The following is a 17,599-nucleotide window of genomic DNA, read 5'->3' as shown; positions in this document are numbered from 1 at the left end:
TGCTAGGTCCGTAACTCGGGTGCTCAGGAACGTGCCCAAGGGGGCACTGAAGCCGGGTTTGGGATCCTCGGACACGGGCCTCCTTCCACTGCATTATCTGAGAGCTTAAGGAGCCACATTAGTAAAAATAGTTATCGTGAGGAAAATAAAATGTGACCGCTCTCACTTCAAAGACGGACTAATTTGTTTTGTTTACCAAGTAAAGGGAGGTTCTCTTCCCCACCTCGTACTCCAATCCAGTGTCATTCCGTCCAAGCTTCAAAGACCATTTCATGTCCTTTTTCATTTAACTAATAAAGGTTCTGCAGAATTTGTCCACATTTTATATCTAGAAGCCTTTGGAGTTCCTCAGAGCGTGGCAGGAGGTGGGCAAATTAGATCCCCACCTTCATCAAACCAAGAAGTGTCCTCCTTGTCCCCCCCCCCCCCCCGCCGTCTGTGTCTTTCCCAGCTTTGCAAAGTGCTCTATTTGCATAAAAGTGAGCCTTTTGCACAATGTTCTGTGTTTTTCAATCATCCCTAGAAATCAAATCACAGCGTCCATCTCACCTTACACTGAAGTGTTTTCACACTCCCGGGAATTGCGTGCCATCACCTGAATAATATGGAATTTGCTGGCCATTACTTTCAAACTGAAAGTTCTTGCGGCTGTCTACAGGATTTCAAAGAGGTGTCAAAGTGGCCTTCTGAGGTGCTTCTCGTTCTGAGATCAGGTTGAGTGATTCTCTTTGTTCGAAAAGCCGCAGGGCCTCAGACTTTGGGTTTCCACCTAGGGAAGATACTTCTTGGCACTTTGTCCTGAGCATTGAGTGGGATCTGAAGTATCGTCTATGCTATGACCTGATGACGTAAGAGCATAGTGAGAGTAAAGCGGTGTCCCTTTAAGACCATTGCTTTTCCTAATTGCACGGTAATGGAAAGAGAGAAAGGAATTTATTTCTGGCTGAGGAGCAACATGCTGTAGTGAAATGGCCTGGGCATTAAAATCAAACTTGGATCTGACTCCCAGCAGCCTCACCTACAGGACCTAATACAGAGCGCATAACCTCTCTTGGTCTCAGTTTCTTGATCTGTAAAATGAGGATCATCCCCCTTTCCACTCGAGCTTGTCAAAAAGATTCATTGATATAACGTGTCGATTTCCTGGCACGGTTACAGAATTTTGATGGGTCGTGTATTAGCAAGGAGAGATCCCACCCCCTCTTTATGTTCCCGATTTATTTAGCGCAGCATATGGAAGCCCGGTATCAGCCAGCAAGGCAGATGCTGCAGATGATGCCGTCTGGAGCCCCCGGGGCCCCTAACGAGGGATGCTCAGCTGCCTGTGACACACAGGCCTCGCTGGCTCAAGAACCTTCATTTTGTGCTGCCCCGTAGCCCATTTATAATTGGGGCTGATGTCACCACTCAGGAAGAACTTACAAAAACATTCTCTGTCCTTAATAAGAAATACTAACTGACCTCCAGCCCCCTTCTGGTTCTCACGCCAAACAGCCTCAGCAGAGCCACGCATCTTAATGGGTGAGGACCAGGAGCAGAGTCAGGGCCAGGCCCCGTGGGCCTCATCTCTGCCTCCATCTTTCTAGCACCCTGGAAGACCTTGTCTCAAGATAACACAGGATACGTGGGGGTTTCATGGATGATCACAGTGGTAATGATGACACATAGCTCAGCTTTAATTCACATGTGTTAGTTCTGTTATTGATTTTGTTCTCCTCCAGTTAACCAGGTAAAGTCACAACCAGTTTTAAAACAGTTAGTTTAATTTTGCATCTGCAGCCCCACGGGAATCTATTTTTTTCCCCAATATTAGTAATCACATTGTACCACTTACGAATTGCAGTTGAGATCAGTAGTGTTTGAGCTAATATGGCATTTCTCTTTTGTTCTTGTTTGTGTTGTTTTGTTTTTAGGGTCAAGTTGTGTTCCGGAATGGGGAGAGAATGGGGACCATTAAATTTACTCAATTTCAAGGTAGGCTTTCTGGTGCTTATTCTTTCTAGTTGATGAATTCTATATTCGGGGATGTTGTGTTTCTGCAATAAAATACATCAAAAGAAATGAAAGTATGATGTTCCAGATAAGAGAAAGCAGAGTCAATAGAAAACACTTCTCTGTGAAAACATTATTTTCAACTTAGAATATTTTTCTCAACTGCATGACTTCTCAGGCTATTCAGTCTCCCCACGTGACTCTGAGAGGCTCATGGAAGTATGAGGGTGGGGGTTCAATCCCCTCCAGTATTCTGAAAAAGCTTGCATTATTTTTGTTTTTGATGATAGAAATTTTCAAACAGACCCTAAAGTTGAGAGGACCACATAATAAACCCCATGTACCCATCACCTGGCTTCAACCATCATCAACATTTTGCCAATCTTGCTTTATCTTTACTCACCCACTGCACCCTTTTTTTTTTTTTTGCTATAATGTTTAAAGCAGCTCCCAGACATTATCTCATTTCAATCTATAAATACTGCAGTATGCATTCCTACTAGATAAGGACTTTTCAAAACATAGCCATGATACTATTATCCTACCTAAAACATTTAACAATGATTCTTAATATCCTTTCATTTCTAGTCTGTGTTGATCCTCTGATTATCTCCAAAATGTCTTTACAATTTGTGGGAGAACCCACACAATGGCTGGTTGCTATTTCTCTTTAATCTCTTTTAACCCATAATCATCCCCCACGTGCTTGTAACAGGTCCTTAATTTTTATTCTAAGAAACCAGGTCGCTTTTTGGACTTTCCTGGTGTCCATGTTGGAAGGGGCTCAGAAACCTTCCAGACCACTTTCCTCAAGTGGGCAAGGTGGAAGTAGAGGCCCGGAGAGGGGCAGGGGCTTGTCAGAGCCCACAGGGCATCTGTGAGAAGCGGGGCTGGGCTTTCCTCCAGGTAGACACCTCCATGCAGCCCGGTACGGCCATCAGCAGGGTCGTTAGCCAAAACCACGAGATGCACCGTTCTTCACTGCAGTGTTTTTCAGCATCTGGATGTTTCTGGAAAAATCCAGGAACAAGAGCAGTGACTTTGCGTCAGATCCCAAAGTCATCCAGGGGAAAGCAAGAAATGAAATCGAGTTATTCGGGTTCATTCAGACAAATCCCACTGGATTTAGCTCAATGAGGAGAGGTGTTCGGTACTGTGGCTCAGTAATGCAATCTTGTAGATTTACCCATTCGTCTTCCCGTGGCAGGTAATTGAAACGCATGTCAGCTCTCTGGCATGCGCGAAAGATGTAATTTTCGGCAAATGTAATTATTTTCCCATTTGTTAAGTCTTGTTTCTTCATTGGTTGAACCAAGTAAGCATCTTGGCAAAGATACTTACTTTTTTTTTTTTTGAGTGATTGTAACTAAATTCTCTTGTCACATTTCCAGTTCTCAAATTATATCATTCTAGGAGAATATTTTATAAAATATTGATTGGCCGATCACAGCTACAAGTGCGTGCCAATTTTATTGCCTTTTTTTTTCATATGTTAGGATTAGACACCAACTCCAGTGACCAGTTTTGGGCATTTATAAGGAAAGCAATGGAGCAAACAATAGTTCAGAGTGGGTCTGACCTACCTTAGCTCAAGTTGATGTAGCACATTAGGCAAGTAACTTCACCTGTGTGAAGTCCTCATCTGTGAAATAGGAATATAATCCTACCTATCTTCTCGGAATGTGGAAAGAACTCGATAACACATAGAAATATGTGCATATATTTCTTGCTCAGCAAGTAGCAGCAATTATGATTAGCACTGTGTCAAAAAAATTATGACACTTTTCTGAAACAAATCCAGATTCTCTTGGTGTGTTGAAACCCCCAGGTGCCTTTATGTCTGCCTGCCCTTTATAGCTGTTCCCCACACTTAGCCATATGTAGGATGTCAGATACAGCAGAGTCTAAGAGATGATCCTGGGGCCCAGGGGAGGGAGGTGTTCCCCCCCGCCCCGGGACACAAGCTGGTTAGTGGCAGAGCTAAGATGGGACCTCAGCTTTCCCCTTGTGCTCACAAGCACACCTACACCTGAATGTTTTCCCTTCACCACATCTGTGCCCAGTTTTTAGTGAACATCAGAGCTGAACCTGCACATGCTTCTCTTTATATGTTTTTAAAACAAACATTGATCCTGTTGACAGAGGGATTCTGTGTTATTTCGGGACTAAAATGAGCCACTAGAATGCTGGGGGCATGTTCGTGTCCTCACAAGAGTTAGTTTTCCAAATATAGAGGGTCTCAGAGGTGCATTGTCTGCCAGGATGGAGCGGCGCTGAATTATTGAGCAGGTTGCCCAACCTGGGAGGGTGCCTGGTTATCATCTCGTTTCACAGAATGGAAACTGAGGCCCAGACAGGGGAAGGGACTTTCCTGGGGGAGACCCTGACTCACCATGGGATGGTGAGTTCATTCCTTCCCTTCTCTGGGCCCATGCTTCCCTGGGCTGGCCCGGACTCTGTTTTCTGGGACTTTCCAGGATTTACCCCGAGAATTGCCTCATGCCGTGGGCCTTTCAAAAAGGCTTCTAAATAGAGCCCCGTGTTGTTTTCTGCCATGTCCTTCACACCACCTCTCTCCCTGTCTGCTTGTCTCTCCCTCACCTCCTGCCTCATCTTTAGAGGGGACAGTGAACAGCAGAGCTGGCTCACTGACAGTCAGCCCCGGTGGTGGAGGATCCCTTTGCAGGGGCTGCTTCGAGACTCACACCCAGGCTGTCTCAAAGCTCACTAACCTGATCTTGGAAGCTGGTCCATCCCACCTTTCCTCTGAAGACCTCACGCGATGCTCTTTCAGCTCTTTATTTGTGCAGGGCCTTCCGAACCCTTTTACCTACCGTAGAGGAAGCATTGCATCGGAGGCTCCGTTAATTCCTTTGCAAAACTAAAACACAGATGAGTTGGAAATGGGAGGTAGCTTTGGGAAGAAGACTAAAAGGGGAGCCAAGAAGCCATGGCCCTGCACTTCTTGATTCCACGGCTGTAGGGTAGCACAAACACCTGGCGCTCAGTAGGCCCCCAGTGCAAGTTTATTGATTTAACCCGGAGGCAAAAGACCTGGGTTCAAGTCCTTGCTCTGAAACTCAGCAGCAGTGTAACCCTGGGCAAGTTACTTCATCTCCCTAAGCCTCAGCTTAATCCTCTGGAAAATGGGGTGACACTAAAGCCAGCCCTGCCCAGCTCCTGGGGCTGGGGAAAGGGCCAAATGAGATTTTGCTCTATGGCTTCTCAAGCCTGGGAAGCACGTCCCATTACTGACATGATGCCTGGCTCCTGGCTGGCTCTTGGTAATGTTTACTGGATTCGTTGGTGATAGGACTTGTAGAAATTTAAGAACATCTTCATTTATTTGTGGTTTCTGGTGACTTGTCTGGCAAACAGCAGTTAGCCTTGACAGCAGAATGTGAGCGGAAGCTAATTCAAGATGGTGGCCATTGTTGTTTCAGGCTGGAGAAACCATGTGTCTTGTCAACAGGACTGTTCTAAAATAATGTGCCAGGGTTAGCCCCCCGGCCCCTCTTGAGACCGAGGCATTTTTAATCCAAGGAGGGTTTCAGATCCCTAAGAATGACCTTCCTCACTCCCAGCTTCCCTCCATTTACATTGTTTTCAGGGGTTCCCAAAGCTTTTTTTTTTTTTTTTAATTTTATTACGTTATGTTAGTCACCATACAATACATCGTTGGTTTTTGATGTGGTAATCCGCGATCCATTGTTTTCGTAGCTTTTAACTCCCAGCAGGACAATGTAGATGGTAGGTGGGAGATGCCGTCAATGACACATCCATACTCCCAGAGCATCCACAATTCCAGAACAAATGCCTCATGAAAAGCACCTGCACCCCTCACCCTATGCAAGGAGTAGGCCATATGTCAGGGAATTGGTGCTTCCAGGGACACCTTGTGCCAGGGAGGAGAGAGAAGCAGAGGATAAACCACCCAGCATCCTTCCTCTTGGGTGGGGCAACTGCAAGGTATATTCTGCTCTGTCTCCAGGGGTCCCCAATGGAATCGTGCCTCAGTTGCCCACCCAGAAACCTGCTCATGCATGCCCCCAGACTGGCTCCCTTCCCTTTCCTGTCTCACCTCCCCACACTTCTTGAGTGTGCCGCAAGACCACCTCCCAAATCAATTCCGTGTCCTCCTACTCTTGTCTCAGGTACAATTCTGAGTGACATACCTGTGGTCAGAAGCCGACATTGGCATCCTGCTGGCCACACACCTTGCAGGAGGGCCAAGGCCTAAACCCCTTCTGACTCCACATTCAGTTGCCCTCCCCCTGCCCATGCTGGTGCTGACTGCCTTTAAACCACGTGTATGTGAGCATGAATGCCAGGGAATTGGCTTCTTTCTTCCCTCAAGAGAAGAAAGAATCCATGTTCCTGCCGAAGTCTAAACATCGTTCAGAATTTGCAGCAGGGAAGGAAGTTGAGTGAAGCCATGATTAGAGCCTTGTTTGTGCTGTTCTTTGGGAGCTCTCAGCATCTGCACGCTCGCCCGCTCACCGGCCCTGCCTTCATTAGGCCTGTTTGTCAGAGTCTTGGTGAGCGATAATGTGCTCGAATTTCACACGGCTTCTGTGCAACATAAAGGGCTCAGACTTCGGACTTTTCTATTTCAGCACCTGATTTGAAGGCACGGGGTCTTGCATCACTCCAACAGCATGATTGTCATTCAGAAGGTACCTAGTGAAATGTAGGCTTGTCCTCCCCATTTGCAGACATTAACTACCGTTTGGTCTTTGGGGTAACAGATACTGTTCTATTCAGTGCACATTTCCTGAGCATCTGCCAGGCGCTTTACCAAGTCCTCTGAGGGAAGCCAAGTTGAATAAGATACAGTCCCTGCCCCCTGGGGGCTTCATAATTTTTCTGGCCCAGTGCCAGGGTCTATAAAAGCAGGAAGATGATTTCCCAGAACTGACTAGAAAACTTTCGGAGCTAGTTTGACTCTAGTTTGAGATGCTTGAGGCCGGTTTTTAATGTCCTTTTCCTTCTGTCAAAGCACGTATTGTAGCTCCCTTCATCTAGACAAAGGTCTAGAAAGGCCAGGTCGTCCAACTGCCACTCGACTTGATATAATTAAGAGTGGAGACATGGGCGGCTGAAACGCAAGAGACCCTGGCAGGGTTGTGGGTCAGCAGAAATGGGATGACACACATGTATGTGGGCTCTTTGAGGCTGGGAGCCTGACCCTGACACTTCTGAGCCTTCATGATCCATGATCCTTATGTTTCAGAGAGCCCAAGGAAGGTAGCCTGAAAAAGAATTATTTAGCAGACCTTGTGTTTCATTGAGCCATAGACTCTCCATGTTGAAGGGAGCCGTGACTTTCTCTTGCAGCATTACCTCTCCTTGAATGCCTCCAGTGATGGAGAACTCATCCCCTCGCATGTAAATGAGCCTTGAAGCAGACATGTCTCTTCCTTACTAACTAGGTCCTGTGGCTTGATCTCTCTAAAGCCTTCATTTCAGCATTCAGTTTAAAATAGTAAAATTAAAGGGGATCATTTTCTTAGCCTTGAGGGATGGTGAGAATTCCATGACATGAAGCTATGAACGGTTCGGTGACTAGCACAGAGAAGGACCATGGCAACCGTGGGCTTCCTGCTCCTCTCCTGGGCACTCATGACCATAACCCCAGATCCGCGGCCCCGCCAGAATTTCTTGAGAAAAGTACTGTCTTGCTTCTCGCTTGTTTGTCTGTGGCCTATTTCAAGCATTTGCGCTCATCCCGCAGGGAAAGGCAAACACTCTAAGTGTTTAATGCATATATTGTGTTGGTATGTCCTTACAAAATATGGATTGCTCTTTCGTAGGCATATATTTTTATTTCTGTCTGTGCAACTGGATTATGTATCTTCTATTTCTTTCTCTATTTTTTTCCCTCCCCACTCAGCGCTTTGTTTTTTGGAAATGCTTCCATGTTCCTGTGGGTACATCTGAGCCATGCCTTGCGCTGATCATGCTTTACCCATCCACTCTGCCAGTGACAGCTACCCAGGCCACCTGCAACTCCCTACCCATAGAAATAATGAGTGTCCTTGTACATGTCCCCTTCTGAACCCAACTGGGCGTTTCTTTAGGACAAACGTCCAGGAGCAGAACTGTTGGATGGGAAGGTGTGTGAACACTGAACATGCCTAAGATCCCAGATGGCTCTTTCAGTGCCCACACCTGTCTCCACTGCCACAGCATGGGGGTTCCTGTGTCCCTCCTCCCACCAACACTTGCCAGTCCCCGGCTCACTCGTTGTTTGCCAGGCTAAAGGCATAAAGTAATATCATACTGTAGTCTTAAATACCATTTCTCCGACCACTAATGAGGTTTGGACATTTCTTCCTGTGCTCGTCAGCCATTTGTTGATCTTTCTGATCCTTCGACCACTTTTATTTTGAGGGTACTGTCTTTTTCTTACTGATTTGCTAGCGTTCCTTATGTACGCTAAATATTAGTCCCCTTTTACCTTTAGGCTTTGCAAATACCTTCTCCCATTCAGTCACTTGTCTATAGACTTAAAGTCCTTGTTGAACAGAAGTTCTTAATTTTGATGTGGATAAATTCCTTTCTCCCCCCGCCACTCCATGGTTTGGGCTTTTTAAGTTTCCTGAGAGTCATTTCCTGGCACCTGCATGCCAGCTCCTGACTGGGCACAGGAGGTGCCAAGCTGGGTAAGATGCAGCCCCTGCCCTCAGAGAGCTCCTGGTTGGGGGTGGGGGGAGCACAGACGTAGGACCTCAAGTGGGTGTGATACGTGGTAAGGGCGTTCAGAGGAGGGGCACTTGCCTCCACCTGGCAGATTCTAGGAAGGCTGCCTGGGAGAGGAAGCATCTGAGTTTTCTTTCCTATCCCTGAGTTTGGGATTTTTTTTTAAAGATTTTTATTTATTTGACAGAGAGAGAGACAGCGAGAGCAGGAACACAAGCAGGGGGAGTGGGAGAGGGAGAAGCAGTCCTCCCGCCGAGCAGGGAGCCCGATGTGGGACTCGATCCCAGGACTCTGGGATCATGACCTGAGCTGAAGGCAGACGCTTAACGACTGAGCCACCCAGGCACCCGAGTTTGGGATTCTGAAGGGCCAGTGGGAAGTTAGCTGAGAAGCGGAGACAAAAGGTGCTCTAGGTGCAAATAACCTGTTGTGTTTATATATGTCCTGAGTAACCCCAGATACTTAGCTTTTGCCCCTGGCCCAGTTAACCTAAGTCAACAGACAAATCTGCCCTTAGCAGGGTTATCATATTCCCAAGCCATTTGGCCAGTGTCCACCCGGCCTGTTAAAAATTTCCAAACAAAGGTCAGTGACGTTAATTTGTTACAAATGTGGCAGTGACATATTGTTTATGAAGACAGAGAAGAGTGTGTGCAGGATTCAGGCCAAGGAGTGCTGCTGAGAGGTGCTGCTCAGCTCTGCTCCTCACCCAGTGACAGGAGAGTCACCCTCTAGGGCCTGTCCACAGGCAGTGACCAGACTGGGGATCACTCCTGAGGAAGGGCTGGCCACCTGGAGAAGAGCAGAATCAAAGCCCGTGATCGCCACGTTCCCACCTCTGAAGAACCAGCAGGAGCAGGAGTCCATGTGCTGTGTGGCCCCCAGGCAGAGGCAGGACCTGTGAGGCAGGTTTTCAAAGCAATTGCAGAATCATCGAGCAAGAGGTGGAGGCCACAGAGATCTCCCCACCCAGCCCACTCGCTTTAGCAAGACCCAGGCAGAGGCCAGGACTTCCTGGGGGCTCCTCACTGAAGTGACGGCAAAGCCAAGACTAGCTCCGAGGGTCCTGTCTACCAGCCAGAGCTCGCTCTTCTCCCTGCGTTTTGGATTTTGTTAGGAGGGCCTAGAATGGAATCACTTATAGCATTTTTTATTTTATTTTTGTTGAGTCAAGGCCATCCTGTGTTTTAGACCTTGGAGTCATACATTGAGTGTGTGTGTTTGTAACCATTAAACTTTAAAGAACACATATACCTCCCTCCATTCGGATCTAGAGCCAGTTGAGGACTAATGGACAGTTAAGGGTGAGGGGAGTAGAACCCAGCTAATGCAAGAGACCCTGTAACTGGCTCTCCCGCCTAAGGGTTGCGGTCCCAGAAGGAGGTAGAATCACTGACGGAAGCTGTCTCCCAGCCATCTCGTGGATGCTCTCAGGCCCACAGCCAGTGAATATTTTCAGACTGGACTTTTTTTGGCAGCCTAATTTTCACCAATAGGACCTATTTCCTTTACGTATCATCCAAATCTAAAATTTGAAATAAAGAATGGGTTTTTTAAAGAGAACACTTCTTTTTGCCCCACAACGAGGAAGCAGCATTGTTCTTCGGGAGAGGGGCTCTCTTATTCCATACTATTTTTAGGCTCTTAGCACAGAAACTGTCGGCATTAAAGGGCCTTCAGTCAAATCTAGTGGTACTCAACTCTGACTGTGTGTTAGGATCGACTTAGGGGACTTTTAAAAATACTGCCGCCCAGAACCCACCCCTCAGCCCCCCAGAGGTTCTAATATAATGGATCCATATTAGGACTCAGACGTATGTATTTTCCAGCAGTTCCCAGGTGATACTAATGCCCGGCCGGGACTGGGAACCATTGGAAGCCCTGCTGTGCAGTTTGCCGATGGAGAAACTCAGGCCAGAGAAAGAGACAGTCTGTCCAGGGCCACACAGTGAGTCAGTGGCAAGCTGCGGCAGAGTTGTGGGGCAGGACGGCAGCCCTCTGCTCAATTCCTTCATCTACCCCCACCCCCTGGTGGGTCTTCCTAGCCTGTCCCCTGATCCACAGTCTGCAAGGCCCAGTCTGTATCCATTGGGTGGTTAACGCTGTTTGTGAGTTAGCAAGGAACCCAAGAGTTAAACATTGAGAGTGCTGGGTGCCTATCATGGTCACCACCAGCTGGGCCACCAGCTGGGCCATGGAAGAACACAGAGGGCACCATCCTTCTACCTGCAGACCCGGGAGGGGTCCTGGGTAGAGGACAGGGGATGAGACTCGATGCTACCTAAGGATGCCAGATGCAAGGCTTCAAGGCCCGCTCAGGAACTAACTGGCTGATAGGAATCATGAGGCCTGGGTACACCTAGGTCATAGCTCCAACACCAGGAGCTGTCACCCATGCCCTCAGCCCACAGCAACTGAGGTGCTCAGAGGGGAGCTACGTACTCAGAGAAGGCTTCCTGGAAGAGGTGGGTGTAGGATTGGGCCATGTTGGTAGAGGGAGGGGAAAGCCGCCTTCCAAGCAGAGGGACCATTATGGGGAACCATGGCATTAAAAAAACCTAGGGAGTATTTGGGGACCGAGCAAATAGCTCAGTTACTTTTATCACGAGGCAAACTACAATTTATTGAACACTTACTGTGAGTTAGGCTGTAAGCCAGAAACTGCCCATATTTGCCTCTTTAATCCTCATGGCCACTTTGAAAGTTCCCATTTTCCAGCTGCAGCCACCTGCTAACAAAGGGCAGGCTGGAGGGAAATAGTATCTGCAGATGAGAATAATTTTACCTGCCTGGTAAAATTTTTTTAATCTTTGTATCTCCAGCCCCGAGCCTGGCAGATAATAGGCACCCAGTCAATGTTTGTTGAATGAATGAGTGAATGAATGAATGAATGAATGAGTGATTAAGGGATTTAGCACAAGCATGCCTCAGTGCCCAGATGTCCAAGGCGACCTTGGTCAAGGGTGAGGACAGAACCTCATCTTTCACCACCCACACTGATGCTTTTGAGGGATTCTTTATCAGGAAGTACCTGAGGCTGGGCCTGGCATGCAGTAGGCCCTCCATAAATGTGGGCTGAGTGACCAACAACTCTGCTCAGCATGGGTGGTGAAAGTGGTCTGAGTTCAGAGCTAAGGGAGCTCAGTTCAAGTGCCCACTTGGTCACTGCCCAGCACATGGCTCTGAGCGTTCACTTAACTTCTGTGAGGCTTCTCCCTCATCTACAGATGGGGGCAAATCATGCCCAGTTCATGGTTTGCCAAGAGCCTTCAATGCAAGAACATGTGACGCACCTGTGAGCCCCCAAGCAGTACCCCAGGGAGAGATTCTGGTGATGATAGCTGTCTTGGGAAGCCAAGTATGTGCGCCCCAGCCAGTCGGCAGTTCCTCTTGGTGCCATGGGACAGTCCATCAGGGTATGTCAGTCGGGGGGGCAGGCTGTGTGGCTGGGGGTGCAGTGGGGCGCCAGCCACATCACTTCCCGGCTCCTGGTGATTTGTTCCAATCAGCCTGCATATTTCATGAGCTGCCTCCCCACACCAGATAAATAAATCAGGGCTTCCTCCTCTGAGCGGCAGGAGCTGATTGGGGCTGAGGACTTCAAAAGGCCAGAGCAGGGATGCTGGAGCTCCCAGCAGAGTCTGTTAATGTGACATTTAGGAGCTGTGATCCAGGCAGGCGACAGCCACCTGCAAAGGGGCAGGAAGACCACTGTAGTGGGAAGGAAGTGGCTTTGACAACCCTGTTTTCCACCCCACAGTCAAAAGAACACAGGCGGAAGTGTGGCCTATGGGATTCTCTGTTCCTCTTCCCAAATGTTTATAAGGGACGAGCAGCGCGTCTGCATTTCTGCAAAGAAATTCCCTGAGAGCCAGAGCCCCAGCCGGCCGGTGGGTCTTCTGGGCGCACATTCGGAGTTCCCGCAGCCGTGTCACTTGATAACCTCCGGGCATTTGGAGGCCCAGCATCTGCAGCTCTGGGGACCCGCTTGCCCTGCGGGTGGGCACGTGGGCGTGCCTCTCTGCAGTTACTACACGGAGGGGGCAGCTTGGCAGGAACTGTCACCACTCAGGGATCCCATCGAGGCAGCCCCATGTCAGCAAAGAGCATGGTCTGTGGGAAACATCCCGAGTTCGAGGCCGGGCTCTACTCTTAGAATCGGTGGAGTGGCAGGAAAGGCACAAGCCGCCGAGCTCAGTTTCCTCATCTGTGTGGTGGGACCGAAACCACCAGCTGCAGCTGTGAGAACCGAGCAAGACAAGGCACAGAAAGTTCCCAGCACAGGTCCAGGCACACTGTCCAGGCTCGGTGACTCCTCAGTGGTTCTCCCCGCCCACTCCCCAGCCCTGGCAAAGCCTGTTCAGCCCTGCGGGCTTCACCCTCTAGTTCCACAACCTTTGCCTTTGGTCCTGCTTCCCCAGACCTGCTTTGTCTGTGGTCACCAGTCCCCCCACACACCAAATCCATTAACCCCTTGCTCAAGGGGCTTGTTGTTCTAGTCTCTCGGTGACATCTGACACTGCTAGCCAGCTTCATTGTGAAATTGTCCCTTTCCTTGGCTCCCGTGATGCCCACTCTCTCCTGCCACCCTACTCCCGGCACCCTGGCCAGTCCTTCCCAGTCTCCTTGCAGCATCCTTGCCGTGCCCAACCGCCCCCCACCCCCGCCGCCGAGAGGTTGGCGCTCCCCAGGATTCTGCCCTTGGTCCTCTCTGCTCTTTGGCACTGTCCCAAGGGATCTCCTCCCTGCCCCCTGCTCCAACTCCCAGTTCACATGCTGATGGCCCCAACTCTCTCCCCAGCCCAGACCTCTCCCCTGTCTCCAGACCCAAGGACACCTCCACCCTCACCAGTCTTATGATCCATGAGCACGTCCGGCTTCACTAATACTAATTCCACCTCAGAATGCATTAAGAGGAATATAATGTGCAAAATGAAGGAGGGGATAATCCCCTGTACTTGCTGCTGACCAGATCATGCCTAAAGAAGTATGTTGGTCAGTCCTTGAGTCTACACTCTCTCAGACACAGTGACATTGTGTGGCGTGGCCCAAGGAGGAACCTGGAGAGGGCTGAATTAGAAATGATATTCTGTAAGGTGAGGTTGGAGGCTGGCACCAGGGGGATGATCTGTCTGTGTCTTCAAGTCTCTAGGGCTGTCCTGGAGCAGAGGGAGCCGAAGCGGTCTGTGTGGTCCTAGATGACAGAGCCAGAGACCAGGGGAAAGTTACAGAGACCGTTCAGCCCAATGACCAGGAAGGACTTGGTAACAGACGAGTCCGTTATGAAGGGAGTAGGCCTCCATCCACAAGGCATATAGCAAAGGTGGGGGGGGGGATCACCAGCGGATGCGCTGGGGTGAGAGGGCGTCTGTCCCACCCCAGATCCAATCGGAGGTTTTGCGATTCTACCCGGAAAAGGCCCTGGGGCAAAGGAAAGCCTGTGAGAATGTAGCCAGGGCCTGTGGGGGTGCAGGAGCTGCGACAGGAACAGCCAGCCACAGGCACGGGACTCCATCTAACCAGCCCCTGTCTCTTGTTCCCCACAGATAGCAGGGAGGTGAAGGTGGGAGAGTACAACGCTGTGGCTGACACACTGGAGATCATCAACGACACTATCAGGTTCCAAGGTAAGGCAGGTGGGCTTCTCATAGGAGGGGGCCTGCTCAATTGCTCCCAAGGTCAGATACTGTCTGAGGGCTGGGGTCAAGCTCGGAGTCTTTGGCTTCCTGGGGAAGAGGGAACCTCCTTTCCTCTCAACACATACACTCACTGAGCACAGGGTCCCCATCACTCACATGGGAGCTGGCTTCCCGCTCCTGGGATAGGTCACTGAAATTTGCATGGCGTGCTGTCTCTTACCCAGGCATCTACATTTAAACCAGTCCATAGCCAGGAGTAATTCTGTTTAAATGTGACCCAGCTAAATTTAGATCTGTCTCCTACTGGGAGAAACGACTTGGTTGGGTTTGAAATAAAGCCTGTCTACCGGCTGGTCTTCCTGAAGATCATTCCCTCTTCTTCTGCGGGAGAACTCTTCCTCAGCTTCTAGAACCAAATCAAATGACACTCTTCTGTGCAGCCTTCCCCGATTGCCCCCAGCTGAGCTAATGGCTCCCTTGTCTTGGCTTTCAGTGTTTGTCTCTGCCTTCCCCATAGTCACTGTCTTTTGCATGGAAATTTCTAGGTTGTTAGACCATGAGCTCCCTGACTGGATCCTATCTGACTTTAAACTCCTAATGCTAGCCAGGGTCTGACACATGTCGAAGGTTCATATTTGATGAAAAACTAAACACATGACTGATCAACTGAGGGGATGACTGGGTGGGTGAATAAATGAATGAACAGGTGATTCCACAGAGAACACGGTTGTTGGGAAAACAAACAAACAGACGCCTGGCTGGCTGAATGAATGCATGGATGCTCTTCGGAGCAGCAGGACTCCGTGTCCCCCCAAGGACTGGGTTCTAACCCAGTTCAGGTGCATTGTGTGTGAAGGCACTATTTTCGGGGGAGGGAAGGTAGAGTAAGGAAGAGGAGATGTGGTCAGTTTCCTGACGTCATTTCTGCATGAGCAGCGAGTGGTCACAATCATCATATACCTGCTGGTCCAAACCTCAGGTCTTTTCTCAATGCCCAGAGATGGACTTGTTCCCAGCCAGGAACTCACGGGCACCCCCAGGTTGGCTCTAGTGTTTGGAAACCGGAAGACACCTGAGCCAGTGTAATGCAGCCAGAGGTTCGCTTAGGGGTGGGAGGTTGGGGGAAAAAAAGGGAAGAATGGTGGAAGAAGGATTCAGATGTAGAGCTTTCACTTCTGGAAGCAAGAAATGGTGTTACTTCACTTACCTTGTGTCTGTTTTTGCCCTGACCTTCGGCCCTTGAAGCCACTCCTTCAAAATGTTCCTTTATGTGGAATTGCTTAAAACTTTACATTTAACCATGCGAGCAGGTTCCTAGCTGTTTTAGAACCTGGCAGTTTCCCTGCTTAGATGGTTCGAACTCTTCTTATCCCCTGAATGTTTCCAAACACATTTGAACTTGCTAGCAGAGTTTTTGAAACACAGATGTTCAGAGATCTCCATCCCTGCTGCCACACCTGCCCATCCTCTTCTTGTCCCCTGGGAATGGAGGTGTGACCCAGGCTGGCCCCCACGGCACAGCCATGGTGCGGTCCTCATGACCCCTGTTGGGGCTCCCCGGGCTCCCCACCTTCCCCACCAGAGAGAAAAGCCCCAGTGTTTCACAGTTCTGCAGCAGAAGCCTGACTTGAAATAGCAGCTGAGAAGAAAGGGATTTGTAAGAAGTGGGGCGGGGTGGGGCGAGTTCCTGCACCCCTCCTCCCAAACCAGGCTGGATCCAGACAATTTTGCCAGCGACCAGAAAGATGAGTTTTCTCTGAGGCCCTCAGGGCTCCCCTAGGTTCCCGGTGCCCGTGGAGAATGAGCAGGGACAGCTCTTCAGTCACATAGAGAAATGCAACCCCACAGTTTTGGTCCAGTCCTGGCATGATAGGGAGGGGGAGGCATGCCAGTAGCTTCTGCCTCCCACAGTGAGTGAGGCTTATGAAAATGGAAAACCAGAAAGAGCTTTTATAACATAATGACCTTGAGGCAGAAAACCCACGCCCAGAGACATCTCTGTCTCCATGGAACTGACAGGCAAAGTGTCTGTCCTGTTGAGGGTGGTCATTATCACGTGTCAGAGCAGAGTCCTTGAGAGCCCAAGCCAGGTGCCTCGCCCCCAGTGACACCCAGTGGGACCCATTCACAGCGTCTAGCCCTGTGCCTTCCGAGCTGCTGTTACCTTTGGGGACAAATGGGGATGGTTTTTCAACAGGATAATTAGACCAAAGCAAATTCTAGTCTTTTAATGGCTGTTAAATGCATCACAAATTCCTTATTGATTCTATTTAGAGAAAGAAATAAGTCCTAGCTAAGGCTCCCTGCCGGTAGATTGGCCGACCACTGGAGCCCTCTCCCCCAGTAGCTGTGTCCTGCTCAGAGATCGTGTCCAGGTGCCAGACAGCAAGACATGCAGGCAAAGGTGTTCTCGAGGGCTGACCATGCACCGGGCTCAGCTGGTGTCTGTTCCTTGGCCTTTAGGATCCGAGCCACCAAAAGACAAGACCATCATCCTGGAGCAGCTCCGAAAGATCTCCCTACCTCTCTACAGCATCCTCTCTGCCCTCACCATCCTGGGGATGATCATGGCCAGCGCTTTTCTCTTCTTCAACATCAAGAATCGGAATCAGAAGTAAGCCACTCACAGCCTCCTCTTGGATGATGCTTTCCGGATTGACAAACTCGTGGATAAAGTGTAGGGACTTCACATGACCGATGCACCAGGGGCACAGAAGTTTTTGGGACGGTTTTCTAAAGTGGTCGTTCGGTCCCTGGGATGTGATTAGATGTTCCATGTAATGTACATACTCTCTCTCTCTCTCACACACACACACACACACACAGAGGCAGGGCTGCTGGTTGCACAGGAGGACTGGGTTAAATAAACTCCAAGGGTCTGAGTCTCTAGGCCTCCTCCACTTTGTACGGTGCAGGAGGGAAAACACAGAAGCAGGAGCTCCCCCAAAGTCTTGGCTCCACCCCCCAGCGTCGTGGGGAAGCTCTGCCCAAGGGAGTCACTGAGTTCAGGAAGGGGCTCCACCCCCCCGGGACAGTACTTTACAGCCCGAGAAGCTCCTCCCTCCCATCATTCTCACTGGAACCCTCAGATAACTCCCCCCGGATCACAGATGAGAGTCCCGAAGCCCAGTGACAGAGGGAAGGCCACCGTCCGAGGCCACACTGCTGTGTGTGGCAGAATGGGTCCCCTGGGTATCCCGCTTTGATTTCTCTTCCACCACACAGGCTCTTCACTCTCTGGAGGAGAGCAGCTCCCCGTCTGAGTT

At 49.6% G+C, this 17,599-nt stretch overlaps 1 protein-coding gene across 1 annotated transcript in view; it reads left to right on the top strand.

Moving 5' to 3' along the window:
- GABBR2 (gamma-aminobutyric acid type B receptor subunit 2) overlaps positions 1-17,599 on the top strand; it is a 341,390-nt gene that overhangs the window by 244,684 nt on the left and 79,107 nt on the right. The window contains exons 8-10 of the mRNA XM_081803256.1: positions 1,914-1,974; positions 14,241-14,321; positions 16,797-16,947. Coding sequence (XP_081659382.1) covers positions 1,914-1,974; positions 14,241-14,321; positions 16,797-16,947 — 293 coding nt within the window. The remainder of the gene's footprint in view (positions 1-1,913; positions 1,975-14,240; positions 14,322-16,796; positions 16,948-17,599) is intronic.

This window comes from Leptonychotes weddellii, chromosome 14, assembly GCF_054177405.1.
Source record: "Leptonychotes weddellii isolate Sample4059 chromosome 14, ASM5417740v2, whole genome shotgun sequence".
Lineage (NCBI taxonomy): Eukaryota > Metazoa > Chordata > Mammalia > Carnivora > Phocidae > Leptonychotes > Leptonychotes weddellii.
This window is presented reverse-complemented; position numbering and strand designations above follow the sequence as displayed.